The 14,072-nt window shown below is 36.1% G+C and overlaps 2 protein-coding genes across 3 annotated transcripts in view; both read left to right on the top strand.

Annotated features, from left to right (window-relative positions):
- Positions 1 to 375: 375 nt before the first annotated feature.
- nlrx1 (NLR family member X1) lies at positions 376 to 10,464 on the top strand. Of its 2 annotated transcripts, XM_058745436.1 has the most exons (9): positions 379 to 584; positions 2,774 to 2,898; positions 3,284 to 3,353; positions 3,454 to 3,563; positions 3,694 to 4,316; positions 6,317 to 7,740; positions 8,167 to 8,253; positions 9,194 to 9,445; positions 9,564 to 10,464. In XM_058745436.1, exons 2-9 carry the CDS (start codon positions 2,793 to 2,795, stop codon positions 9,916 to 9,918), a joined length of 3,027 nt encoding a protein of 1,008 aa, XP_058601419.1. In that variant the 5' UTR covers positions 379 to 584; positions 2,774 to 2,792; the 3' UTR covers positions 9,919 to 10,464. The 2 variants fall into 2 exon arrangements, with proteins under 2 accessions (XP_058601420.1, XP_058601419.1); XM_058745437.1 differs by lacking the exon at positions 8,167 to 8,253 and having other exon boundaries at positions 376 to 584.
- Positions 10,465 to 10,737: 273 nt separating this feature from the next.
- The window catches only part of nherf4a (NHERF family PDZ scaffold protein 4a), an 8,531-nt gene continuing 5,196 nt past the window's right edge, over positions 10,738 to 14,072 (top strand). The window contains exons 1-6 of the mRNA XM_058744706.1: positions 10,738 to 10,796; positions 11,609 to 11,636; positions 11,780 to 11,844; positions 11,937 to 12,142; positions 12,737 to 12,944; positions 13,900 to 14,036. Coding sequence (XP_058600689.1) covers positions 10,742 to 10,796; positions 11,609 to 11,636; positions 11,780 to 11,844; positions 11,937 to 12,142; positions 12,737 to 12,944; positions 13,900 to 14,036 — 699 coding nt within the window. The 5' untranslated portion in view covers positions 10,738 to 10,741. The remainder of the gene's footprint in view (positions 10,797 to 11,608; positions 11,637 to 11,779; positions 11,845 to 11,936; positions 12,143 to 12,736; positions 12,945 to 13,899; positions 14,037 to 14,072) is intronic.

The raw sequence follows: 14,072 nt of genomic DNA, 5'->3' as shown, positions 1-14,072 counted from the left end.
CACCATCTTCAAGGAACCCCTATACAGGTCCATATATAGAACTTGTTGGACTTGATACTGAAAACTGTAGGTGTGTCAATTTGATCAGGGTTGTCCAAACAGCTTTTATCATTGTGTAAATAAATTAATGCTTGGATGGGCCTATAAAATTGTGAAAGGCAGTATGATTTTGCATTCTGAATACATTAATTGGTGGCAGTGTCAGATTTAAAACCCAAGCAGTATCCTGAGGAAAGCTTGTCTTTTGTGGATTTAAAGCTGCTGGTAGGATAACTTCAAGTCGCTATGCAAATACATCATAATGCTAAATCAGCATATGTGGCTTCACTATATCTATTTTATGTCTTTTATTTAGTCATTTGACTTTCGCTACAGCGTCGTAAAAATGAAGAGCAAAGTTGAAAGTTGAAATTTGTGTATGTGGGCGGTACTACGACTGACTTAGCAGGAAGACAGAGCGGTACGCTCTCATCGTCCTGCCGTACAATGGACGCTTTCCTCGGCTGTGATCCGAAAGTCAGAACGCTGGCAGAGACTTGGGAAAATCAATGAAGAATTCACCGTATATAGAGCCTCTAGATTAGGTAAAGATCTACAGTAATTACCAGCATCTTAATCATTACGTCTGGTTTCTCATGTGAATAAAAGTAGTCGCTATGTCGCTCTGATTCATCATGTCAACTAACGGTGGCTTATAAATATTGAAATGAAACGTCTTGACCCTTCTGACACCAAATAAGATTTGAGTTTGCATCGAATTCCAGAATCGAACTATACTGGATCTTTTGTTTACGATTGAGTAGCCTATGTATGACAGGCATGCCACCACGGATACTGTTTACATTTACAGACAAACAGTTTGACCTTAACATTGCATGTGGAGATGGCAGTTTTTATAGACAAATAAACTGCGAGGCAGAGCTATAAATGAAAAACAAGCAGTCAAAATGAAAAACAAAACAAAATAAAAACAAATGATATTCTTGTAATGGGTTGAACTTACTGTATTCTTTTTAGTGAGTGGTAGCCATACTACTCAATGGTTGACGTAGTGATTGTATACAGTTCGTGGAAAAGCAATACTTTGTAATATACAAAGGGCTACAGTTGTGTTAATAGCACTTAATGCTATCACTTTTCTTTAAGTTGTGACTTTAAAAAGGGGCCCCAATAAATCTTAAACTTATTTAAATTTAGTTATATTAATATCATTTTAATTAAAATGCTTTAAAAACACTAAAAATAAAGATGTACAACATTCAACTGACTTCATATTTTTGACAGCCACTGGTCTAAACTGGTCGCTGGATGAATTATGTTAATGTTAATATGTAAATTACTTAAAGCTGCAGTCCGCAAGTTTTGCCTCTTTGTCGCCATCTCTGTTTGAAAACCTGGAATTGCAGTTACTTGCGGAATTATTTTTACTGCGTTGGTTGTGCTGTGGCAAGGCTTAAGCCTGGATGAATCTAATGTTTTGAGGAGTATGCGTGGCAGTCACTGCACCAGTGTGGATTATTAACAATCACAGATTCTAGCCTATGTCTTGGTATATATGACCCAAATAAAAATTTTCACCAGATATTGTCATCTGAACAAGTAAGTAACAAAGTCTGCCACGTTTGTTCTGACCAACTGAGGAAAAAAGCATTACAATAGATCGCGCTACCAATGGTGATTTAATCTAAGGATGGATTTGCTCATATCACATCAAACCTTGCAAATGATTATTATTGTTATACTTTATTCTCAAATTATTAATGTTAACAACATGAGCATTGCGTGACTATGAGTATAGTGTGTATTAACGTGTAGATTTCAATTTATGTACAGTCTAATCTCTAATTGTCATACCATTCGAATTTCATATTAAGAAATTCTTTTAACCCAAAAAGCAAACTATGCTCCCTTCGAACTGGTTGTCTTTAAAATAAAAATCTTGTGTAATCCCAGGCTATCTGTAATCAAAAGCACATTTAAAACTGGAATGTAATATAATTTAATTCACATGTGTTTCATAAACACATAATCCTTTCTGGATTACAATCCACCATCAAAATGATACATTTAATTATTAGCTGCTGTGAGAAAAGGCTATAAACGATCCTCCACCTGCAGGATCCTCACATGCGATAGCCTAGTAGCCGGGACAACTTCTTTATGTTTACAGACGAAAACCTACCCGTACCACTCAAATTAGAAAACTGTTGTACTAACTGTTGTGAATCGGGCTAAAGTAAGGCGATAGTTTTGAACACTGGCTGGTTAGTACTTATTCAAATATTGATTTCGGATCATTTTTTACCAAAAAAAGTTACGGACTGCAGCTTTAATGAAAATGAGTTTCCACTTTCCAGTGTTGGTTAGTTACGGGTGTGGTGATAGGTCACACCTTCATGCTCATAGTCATCATCACAGTCGTTGATATATATCTATCACCTGTCTGGAAGACGAGGTATTTTAAATGCCACATTGGTCACACTTATTGATGCATCATGCGGTTTCTTTAGATAATGGACATTACCAAAATTAACATTTTGGGTGTGTTGTTAAACAAATATGTGTATCACGTAACCGTGTAGGCATCATGTGTCATTGAAACACAAAGCCAAAGGAGGGACCTTACAAGGTTTGGCTTGATTTTGTCAGGTACATTTACATTACTGTGTTGACTGTAGACTGTTGACTGTTTACTTGTTCACTTGTTCTACACAATTTTTTTTAGACCTGTTTAACCTTTTAAGTAACTATGACAAAACATAACATCCTTTAGGAGTTATTTTAAAGTCAAAATGTGGCGATTTGGGAGGCCATCGGGAACAGAAGTGTTAATATGGAGATGCCAAGGGTCACCAAGAGACATCTGTTGCAAACTTCACACCAGGGCTCTTAAGAAAAGTAGGTGTTTGATATTTTTAAAACATTTAAAATATCCGTTTATCAAATGTTAGGTTTAAAAAAATAATATATGTACAATATATAATATATGTTTCCTTTTGTAATATATTTTAAAATGTAATTTATTCCTGTGATGACAAAGCAGTCATTACTCCTGTCTTCAGTTTTACATGATCTTTAAGAAATCATTTTAATATGCTGATTTGGTGCTTAAGAAACGTTTCTTATTATTAGCAAGGTTGAAGACAGTTGGGCAGCTTAATATTTCTATAGAAACTGATTCTTTGATCATTTTCTTTTAGTCCTTGCTAAATAATTTCTGAAAAAAATAACTGAAAATGAGTTTTTTTACCTGTATAATTAAATAAATAATTGTTTATTTCAGCCTTTAACTTAAGCCTCCGATCAGATGGCATCTGTAGTAGCATAAATCGGCATCACTTTTCATTTCCAGCGTAAGTATAATACTTAGAAATCCAGCATTTCCTGATACAGCATGCATCTATGCGTTTTCACTGAATATGTTTGGATATTTCTTGTGTTTTTTCTCTTCAGCAAGACAACAAGCTCTTCTAGAAATACATGGAGAGAATTGAGAACATCTATGTGCTATTCCATCTCTGGATTCAATCCTAGGTTCTTTTGTACCTACGAACCCGTCACAGGTGAGTTTATTCATTAATCATTTACATTTAGATGGTATATTGCTCTGTGTTAGTGATTTAGAAGATTAAGTGCCCATTCAGCTCATAAAATAGCAATATATTTCATGCTTGTATTATAATTAACCCACAGATCCCATTGAGATCCACAAACAGAAGTTGACGTTATGGTTCAGTCATCTTCCTCAAGAGGAGAGGCAATTCGGTGGCTACTTTTCTCCCGAAACTATGCATGTGCAGCCACTCATCCTAGAGCATCATCCAGATGAGGACAGAGGTCTTAGTCCCTTCAAGGGAAAGACAAGCATATCCACACATCCCTCTCTCACAGTTGAGCAGCTCTTTGATGCTAACAATAATGCAAATAAGGCACGAGGACTAAATGTTTTGCTATATGGGGCTGTCGGTACAGGGAAAAGTACTGTCGTCCGTAAACTAGTGCTGGATTGGTGTGCTGGATCTGTTTTCTCTCAGTTTAAACTTGTGTTGCCTTTCTCCTGTGAGGATCTTTCCCATTTATCCAAGCCAACATCCCTTCGAGACCTCGTGGGCAGGAAATACATGCACCTTCGCAAGACACCTTATTTTAGTGGAGATTATGAAAAGGCTAAGGATGTCCTCTTCATCTTCAATGGAATGGAGAAGATGAAGCTGGATTTTCGCATCGGCTCCACAGAGTTATGCAGCGATCCCAATGAGGCTCTCCCATCGGGAGCTGTTGTTGTTAATCTACTGAGGAAATACCTGCTTCCTGAGGTATGAGGCTCGGCTGTTTACTCTGAGGTTTTTCACTCTGTGACCTGGCATGTTGAATGATGCCATGTTCCAGATTAAATTGGTGGTGGTTTTGTGACATAAATTGCAGTTCCTTGGTTAATCACATGACACTCATTTTTGTCCAGATCTATTAATTTATTAAAAATACAATAAAATGCACTTCATAAATACAGTAACTTGAATACACCTGGTCTGTGATGCACAGATTTATTTACATTTGTGAATTTAATTTAATTTAGTTATTTTTATAATAACGAAGAAAAAGCCATTACGAAGAATTACATTCTTCAAATGCGACATTATTTTTTATGTTTAAAAAAATAATAACAATAATAATAATTTATTATAATTTTTAGAATTAGTAGTACTATTATATGTATTTTTATATTTTTGCAGTTTTTAATTTTTTTTTATTTCTGAATCTAAATTATTTCAAATTGTTATCATAATGAAGAAAAAGGCTCATCAGAAGACATAAATTCTTGAAAATAAAATCTTATTATAATTTTATTAGTAGTGAAGTAATTTTTCTGTTAAAATGAATGATATTTGAAAAAAACTTTGTCAGACAGTTCAAAGTCATGTGGTGCTACCAGCATAGAAAATAAAAAACATAAAAAGAAATATCATAAAGATCATGTGTGTCTGGGTCAGTAAGTCTGTTATAATATTAGATCATTTGAGACTTTTATGGCAAAGCAGGTTTTTTTCATATTTATGAATTCATTCATGATATTACTTTTTTGATATATCTTAAAACTATTTTAAAACTCTTTGGAAAATAATGATTAAGATGTGCACACATACAGTATATTTAAAATAATTTTATTATTATTAAATAATATATGAATTAATTGCTTTATACTTGGTTACACTACATTACATTTTAAAGTCAACTACACTTAAAAATGGTAAAAAGTAGTGCTGTCAGTCGATTAAAAAATTTGTGATTAATAATGATTAATCGCAAATTTAAAATACTAGGATTTACCTGTAAATGTGTTGAAATAAAGAAATGCATGACAAACTAGTTTAAGGAAACAGAAACTTTCACACTTTCTCCAGGTATGAGACATAATCCTTATTATTCTTTTATCATTATTCTTTTGTTTTTATTCAGCCATTATCAGCCTTTATACCGGCAATAAAACGTTTACCAAGCCACATCGCTTCAATCCCAGTATACATTTACCCAACTATTATCAAAAGTATTTCTAAATAAATACAACAAAACATTTTCTTGTGACCTTGCGTGAAGTATTATGACAAAATGCATTATGGAGAAGAATTGGACCTGTTCTGCAGCTGCATTAGAGCTAATATTAGCATCATGCTTCAAGACAATTTATGAGATTAATAGTACACTTTTACTCAGAACTCACTTCAAACAACCATTGAGTGTTTGTAATAACTTCCTTTTACGATCACATGTGGAATTTGGTCGTTTACTATTGTTAAAATGTGCTATTTATAGTCTTTTATATCGCTGCACAAATTAGCATTTTAGATGTACACATTCAACTCAAGAAAATCACATGCAAATATCCTATCGTAATCGTGTTTATTATCTTATATAATCTATAGTGGCTGTTGTCATGTTTATTTCTGCTGTGTAAAAGCCTTAACATGTATGCTCTGCTGAAACTCACGTTGTTGTGATGTTACAACCGCCTCTCCTTGTGCCGCTGCCCTGGCAACACTGGTTCGCTGTACCCTTATTACACAATGATAGATAACCTTCCACGCTGCGATGACGGGAAGAAGTTGGGGTCAAACCTTATCAAACGATTAATTTGCGTTAAAAAAATATTAACGCGTTAAACTTTTTAGATTAATCACATGCATTAACGCGTTAACGTTGACACCCCTAGTAAAAAGTCTTTCAAAACCATATGAAACCAAACTTTTCATTGGCTCCCACCTTTAGATTAATGTTTATTGTAATTAATAGCTGCTACGACCTGTTGCTTTTCTTACAGGCCAGCATTTTGGTTACAACCAGACTATCTGCTGTGGACAGAGTTCCTAAAAAATACATAAATCGTTATGTACAAATCTGTGGCTTCAGTGATCCTGATCGGCAGAGAGCCTACTTCACCAGCAGGCTCTTGCAACAGAATGAAGGCAAGCCGGGCAAGGCAGCCGAGATGCTCATAGAGATGCTCTACCTAAATCTACAGCGGGAGAGTCAGTTAGCAACCGCCTGCTTCCTACCATCTTACTGCTGGCTCACATGCGCCACTCTTCATTTACTGCATTTTACTGATACAAAGTCACCAATTCGAACCCTCACTGGCATCTACACCAGCTTCATGAGGCTCAACTTTGGAGGAGAAGTGATAACTGTGGATGGAAACGTCTCTTCACAAGAGCAACAGAACTCATTAATGCTCTACGTGGTCCGTACCGTTGGTAAACTAGCTTTTGATGGCATCACCAACAAGCGGACGTCGTTCTCCGCTGAAGAACTAGAGCAGTGGGTTGGTGGCAAAACAAAAACGGATGAAGAGCTCCAGCAACTGGCGGTGTTTCGCACAGATGTGCTTGACTTCTTTCTGGTTCCTCGCGATGATCATGGTATGGATGCGGAATCTGGTGGAAGACACTATGTGTTTGCTGTTCCCGCCATGCAGGAATATCTAGCTGCTCTTTACGTCGTTCTTGGTGAGAACAAAAGCGTCCTGGAGAAGTTGACTAAGGAGGTTTCTGAGGCTTTGGGACAAGCCAGTGAGGACATCACAAGCCTCCTGAGCATCCTCTCCAAAATCATACCTTTCCGAATCTTTGCTGTTTTCAACTTGCTTAAGTTGTTCCCAAAACTCTTCGAGCGAGTCAGCAGCCACAGCAAAGGGCGTATCGCAAACACCATGGCAGCGGAAATGTTTCGTTCGGAGGACAGCTTCAATGAAGATGTTTTGGACCAGGTGGAACAAAGCCTCCTAGGAGTGCATGGTCCACAGCCACAGGAGGAAACCTACACAAGAGCGTTTGAACTCTACCCTATCTTCATGGGTGGACTTCTTCATTACGGGAACCGGAGGCTGTTAGAACAGCTTGGATGCAGCATCAAGAGTCACACGGTTTCTCAGATCACCCGTGCGCTGAGGAAACACCTGATCAAGGAGAGCCAGAAGAAGCAGCCTCCTGAGGAGCTCATGGACCTCCTGGTCCTGCTGTATGAATTCCAGAACCCTCGACTCACAGCTGAAGTCCTCCAGTCCATCAAGACCATCAACTTGTCGACTGTGCGCATGACGCCACACAAGTGCTTCGTGCTGAGCATGGTTCTGAACTGCACAAGCTCAAGCTTCCACCTGAACGAGCTCAACCTCTCCTCCTGCCACATCACTCCAGAGTTACTGCAGATTCTCTGGCCAGCCTTCCATCACACTAGCAACCTCAAGTAAGACATGCACTTTTTCTGTGTTTTAAAAAAGGTGATGATAAGAAACGTTTTACAGACCCCAATTTTTTTGAACACTTTCGAACATATCTTTTATATTAATTTTCAATTATTTTTAATTCTGATCCTCGAAAGAAGCTAGTTGAAGTGCCCTCTAATACACTGACCTCACGTTTTATGAATAACGCAAAAAGGTTTGTAATGTGTTGCATGTTATTGAGTGAAAGTGATAGCAACTGAGGACTGGTTGGTCTTGATATTGTGGTCTTAATGGACCTTGCCTTCAGGTTGCTTTGCTTGCAGAATGCAGTTGGTAATAATTACTTCTAATCCCAATTGCCTCATTAGTTATTGATTTTCTGTCTGGGAAATCGACAAACTAATGGCACGTGTGTGTGTGTGTGTTTGATCACTGTATGTTTATAGTCTCCAGTTTAACAGCCTGGATCCAGAGTCCTGCATTCTACTGCGAGATCTCCTGCTTGAGCCCAACTGTACTATTAAGTCAATACAGTAAGCCTACTTTCAATAGCTCATTATTACTGTGATATATTCATGGTTGAGGAGGTAGGTTATATTTGAACTGCCAAAAAAAGCCATTTCTGTTTGTATACCAATAACAAGAGCTGGATAACTCAATCTATGTAATGTATTTGTAAGTGACATTGCATCTCTTCACTGATTCTTGAGACACAGGACAAAGCATGCCCCAAAATGTATATATTTATTAGTGTATTTATTTTAGTATTATTTATATACCATTAGTTTTTATTAAAGTTTTGAATTAGGTTTTTGGTATTTTCAGTTTTTATTTTCAGTTTTTGGTCATTTTAAATATTGCAAATATACTGTTAATGTTGAATCCATTTTTATTTCAGTTTAATTTTTTTATATTTTCAGTTTTATTAGAATTTTTTGTAATTTATGTGTTTTTGTCATTTTTATTATTTTTTTTAAATATTGTAAATATACTATTTATGTTTCATTAATTTTTATTTCAGTTTTAGTTTTTGAGTTTTCGTTTTTATTTCCAGTTTATTATAGTGCTTCAAATATAAACTTATTTCAGTTAGTTGCTAAGCTATTTATCATTTTTGTTTAGTTTTTCATCCTTCGTTTGTCCGTTTTTCATTTCATTTCAGCTTTGTTCTTTATTTATTTTTTATTTTTTTAGAAAATTTAAAATTTCACTTGTTTTTCCATTCATTCTTTGAAATAAATGCTAAATTTGCAATATTTATGATAAATAATTTGGCACATTATTTTAGTATTCAACTGTGTTGACCCATACAGTAATAGGCTAAGAAACATTTTGTGAGAAAAAGAAAGAAGTTACTATTACATAACAGTTTAATCCAGAAAAATTTTTTTTTAGTTTCATCCCTGGTCTCAAGAACCACTGTGATGATATTCAGAAAAATTTTGTGTGAATTTCCTGTTGCTCTGATCACAGGTTATGTGACAACTACTTGACGGACACCGGCATCAGCCATCTACTGGAAGCTCTGTCTGGTAACCACTCTCTGCAGCGGCTGTGCCTGATGCACACAGGCCTCGGGGACCAATCGGCACAGCTGCTGGCCGAGAGACTGGGCCAGCACAATGTGTTAAAGGAGCTGAATGTGGCCTACAACAACATCGGAGACAGTGCAGCTCTCACGCTGGTCGATGCCTGTCGCGAACATCCCAGCATCCACACAGTACAGTGAGTACAACAATACATTTGCATAGTTCAATCATATGTGTCTTTCTTATAAATCCACCAGATTCCATGTAAATTTTTTGTATGTTAATAGATGTTTTATGCTCATACTTCCTCTCAGCCTGTACCTGAACCAGCTTACCGATGTGGGCAAGCAGTCGCTGTACGTGCGTGGTGGTCCTCGGGTCAAGGAGGGCCGGCGGGTGAAGGTCTTGGCATCTGTAACGGAGGGTTCAGACATCTCAGAGGACTGGCATCCCATTCTGAGCGTTATTGGAAAAAATTCTCTTTCCTGGGACAGAGGCCGTGTACGCGAGCAACTGCTGGTCTTCCTGAAAGATCTGGAATGGGGTCGCAAACAGCACCAGAGTTTCTGGAAAAAGATGCACTTCCGACGAGTGGAGAGTGTCGTGAGGCAAATGCTGCGCTTACTGGAAAAGAGCAGTGATACGGGAACAGGGACCGGTATTAAATAATGTAACTATCATAGAAGCTAAAGGGATTCGGGAAAATGTGTTGCCATATTTCAATCCAGAGAGCCTTAATATTACCCAGTTAGATTTTAAAGGGATTTCCATCTACTCATATATCCATATACTGATTAGGTCATTTTGAGAAAACACTGTGATAAATCAGTTTTATTTGATTGTTTGAGGGAAAGATCAATATTCACTATACTTCAGATAAGTACTTGAAAACTGCTCCTTGTTGCATGATGACAAGTTTTGCAATTAAAAGCCATTTCCTATGTATATGTATTCAGGGAGAATTTGTTATCGTAAATTAATGTGTCATGCGGTTTTGTATATGGTTAAACTCTTTAAGCAACGTTTGAGTGTGAAATGGTGCTCTAGACAAAGTAACAAAGTAAGGTAATCAAGACAAGGCTTTAGATGCTTCTGCAATCTTACCCTATCTTTTGCCTTAATGTTTGATTGAAAAAATGTTTGAACTAACAAATTGTGACTGAAATTTGCTGTGCAATAACAACAAAATAAAACTAAAAGTGTTGATGAAAGGTGGCTCCTTGTCAAACTCTATAGCTTTGACTTTTGCTAATTAAGATGCTGGTTTCTATCGGCTCGAAAAGACTTATTTTAGTGGAGTTTGTTGTCAGTTGTCTTAATTGTTGTCAGTTGGTTATGTAATACCCCCTTCGGATCTGATTATGGTTGAGGTGTTGTCTCATAAACCTAAGATTAAATATTAATCTCCAGTGTGTTATTGTGGTGGAACAAGGAGGAGCTATACTGACTAAAGCATTTTAATGCTTCATTTAAATGTGTACCTTGCACCCTCATGAAGTCCAGGGCTCAGCCAGCAGTGGTAAGCAGGATCATGAGATTCACCACAGGTAATTTACCACAGTGTATATATATATATATATATATATATATATATACACATTGTTTTCCATTACAACGATTGTGCAGACTGTAATGTAAAAGTCAGGAAAGAGTCGAGAGTTCATTTTTGCAAAGAGGTGGGGACAAAAACCTTTACTGTATAAAAAGTGAATGTAGTAGAATGGTCTGTACGTCTGATATATTAGCAGTGTAATAATTATTTATTATTAGTAGAAGTATTTATATGTATTTATTTATATTGATGCACACTCCTAAAATCTGACCAATTGGAACATTATTTTTTAAAGATTTTGTAATAAGTTTCATCATTTTCAGCAGTCAAAGAGATTTATTTATTTATTTATATACAATTATGTAAATTTGGCGATTTCTTCATTGCTCCTTTGTACAAATGTAACATTTTTTCCCCTCTTGAGGTTTTAAAACGAAAAGTGTAGACAAAAATAAGCACTGGAGCTCTGAGGCTTTTCCTTTTGAACTCTGATCTCAAGTCATGTCAGCATTTAGTGATTTCTAATCACATTTCCGTAAAGTTAAAATCTTTAGTGATTATTTTAACTTAAAGTAGCCTGTGTAGATTTTGCCTGGCAGTGCATCTCACTGGCAAATATTGGAAACAAAGCCCAGCCAAGAACTGTATGTTTTGTGGTTTTAGATCCATGGAAATGAGCAAACTGAAATAATGTGGCATGCTTGCACACGTTTAAGGCTCAGTGCCATTTAATTATTTAATGAAAACAATTTGTTCTAGTAGATATGGATCACCTTCTTAATACTTTTTAATTGTTTACTATCACAGAACCAGCGGATGCCCCAGAGTTACCAAAGTAAGTCTTCAGAATGCTCTTTAAATGTGACCTTTTGACCTCTGATTATCCTACATGTGCACACACACATGATTCTTTATAATCAATAAATTATCTTATTTTTGGTTTGTTTACATAAAAACATGTGCAAATGTTTTTCACAGAAAGTTCACCTTCAACCCAAAAGAAGGGATTGACAACCCTGCTTTAGTGATCTCTGATGACACAGGTAATCATTTTCATCCAATCAGTGACTGATATATCATTAACGATTGAAAGAAAAAAAAGACTACATATGAATACCGAATGTATTGTCACCAGAGCCTGATGTGCATCCACGGATGTGTGTTCTGAAGCGAGAAGAGGGTCAGGGCTTCGGCTTCTACCTGAGTAAGGACGCTAGCTGCAGGGGACATGTGGTGTGCCAGGTGGAGCCTTGGAGCAGCGCAGAGCAGGGTGGGCTGAAAAAGGGGGACCGTATTTTGGAGGTCAATGAGGACTTTGTGGATGACAAGGAGCACTCGACTGTAAGAGCACTTCCTTATGCAAACATGAGACCTTTGTATTCTGTGAATTAAACACATGGACACCAGAATACAAATGATATTGCCAAGTAGATGCAAAGCATTAAAGGGATAGTTCGCCAAAAATTCTCTCATATTTACTTAACATCATGTTGTAGCACATATGTGACCTTTCTTGTGTCAAATGCAAAAGAAGCTATTTTGGGAAATGTCTGTTATTTTGGTCCATATACAATGGCTACAAAATTACAAATAAATTGACATGACAACCGACGAATATTAGAAAATACAGGACTGCTGATGCGTGATGCGATTGACCTATGAGAATCAAGTATCCCAGATACTGTGCATTGCATGAACATGAACTAACAATAAATAATACTTTAATAGCTATATATGTAGATATTATTTAATGGAACTGAGCTAACATTAACTAACAACGAACATATTCATTGTATTTTTATTAATATTAGCAAAGATGAATAAATATTGTAACAAATGTATTGCTTATGGTCAGTTAATGCATTGTGTTACCAGTATACCTTACTGTGCATTATATTTAGTCTTGTAGGTGTGTAACCTGTGCCTTGTTTTCAGGTGGTGCTGAAGGTGCAGGCGTCTGGGCTGAAGCTATATCTGTTAGTGCTGAGTGCTCAGGATTATGAGTGTGCGGTTTCGGAGGGAAGAGACCTCATGTTGCTCGCCAGCGCTTACCGTCCCATAGAGGGCTGTTCTCGCCCACGGTTGTGTTACATCACTAAAGAGCCTGGCAGCGGCTTGGGCCTCAGCATCATTCCTACTGAAGGTACTGCTCCTTTCTAAACATATGTTTGAAGCTAAGAATTATGTCATTTTTACATTTATTCAATTAAAATGACTGGTTTATTATTCACATAAGTTGTAGTTTATCAAGACTTTTCACAGAAGAGGGCATATATCAATATAGGGTATATTAACACATAATAAGCACAAAAAAACATTTTTTTAAAGAATTGCCTTTTAGCAACAGCTTTGCTGTTCACATTTGGCTGTTTTGTATTCAACAATAAATTTTGTTATCAAAACTGAAACCAAAAAGGAAAAAAGATGATATGTCATAAACATTTTCATGAACAGATACTTAAAGTCACAAGTAAGATATGTACACATCTGGAGGTGTAATATTCAGAGCTTTAAATTATATTGTATTTTTTTCTGATAAATTTCCATGTGGGTTTAAATGCAGTGCTTTCATTATTACAAAGCATTTATTTATTTACAACAGTTTTTTATTATTTTTATTATAGTACTATAATTGTAGTTTTATTAATGTTTAGAATTAGTTTTTTTATACAGTATTTTCTATTTTTAAATTTAAATTTAATTTTTTATTTTATTTTAGTTAACATTTGTGTATTTGTATATCTCTGTGTGTGTGTGTGTGTGTGTATATATATATATATATAAATTATTATTATTATTATTTTTTTTTTTTAGTTAACTATAATATATAAAAAAATAAAAATAGTACACTCATAAAACAGAGGAAATCAGTATGGGTTCAGAGTAAACACAGTCTTGGATAAGCCTGTTGTTTATTTATGCACCCATAGGTTTTATGATGTCCAAGTACACTATATGAAAAACTTCTCCCCTAGCAGAGATGTTAAAAAAATAGTTGATGCACAACTTCAGGGAATGTTTCATCATTTAGTGTATGCATACATGGATCATTGTGGACAGTTCTGGTTCATTTTATTCAATACTTTATGTGAGAGTAGGTGAGCGAGGCCGTTATCGTCTCAGCCCAGTGACTGATGGTCCAGCTGAGAGAACAGGAGTCCAGAATGGAGACAGGCTGATCTGGATCAATGGAGCTATGATTTCAGCACTCAGTTATGCAGCACTGTCAAAAATGGTAAGTGCGCTTGTATAGTATCTAATACCTTACTTA

The sequence above is a fragment of the Onychostoma macrolepis genome, chromosome 15 (assembly GCF_012432095.1).
Source record: "Onychostoma macrolepis isolate SWU-2019 chromosome 15, ASM1243209v1, whole genome shotgun sequence".
Taxonomy (NCBI): Eukaryota; Metazoa; Chordata; class Actinopteri; order Cypriniformes; family Cyprinidae; genus Onychostoma; species Onychostoma macrolepis.
Note: the sequence above shows the minus strand (reverse complement) of the source record. Positions and strands in the feature narration are given on the sequence as shown.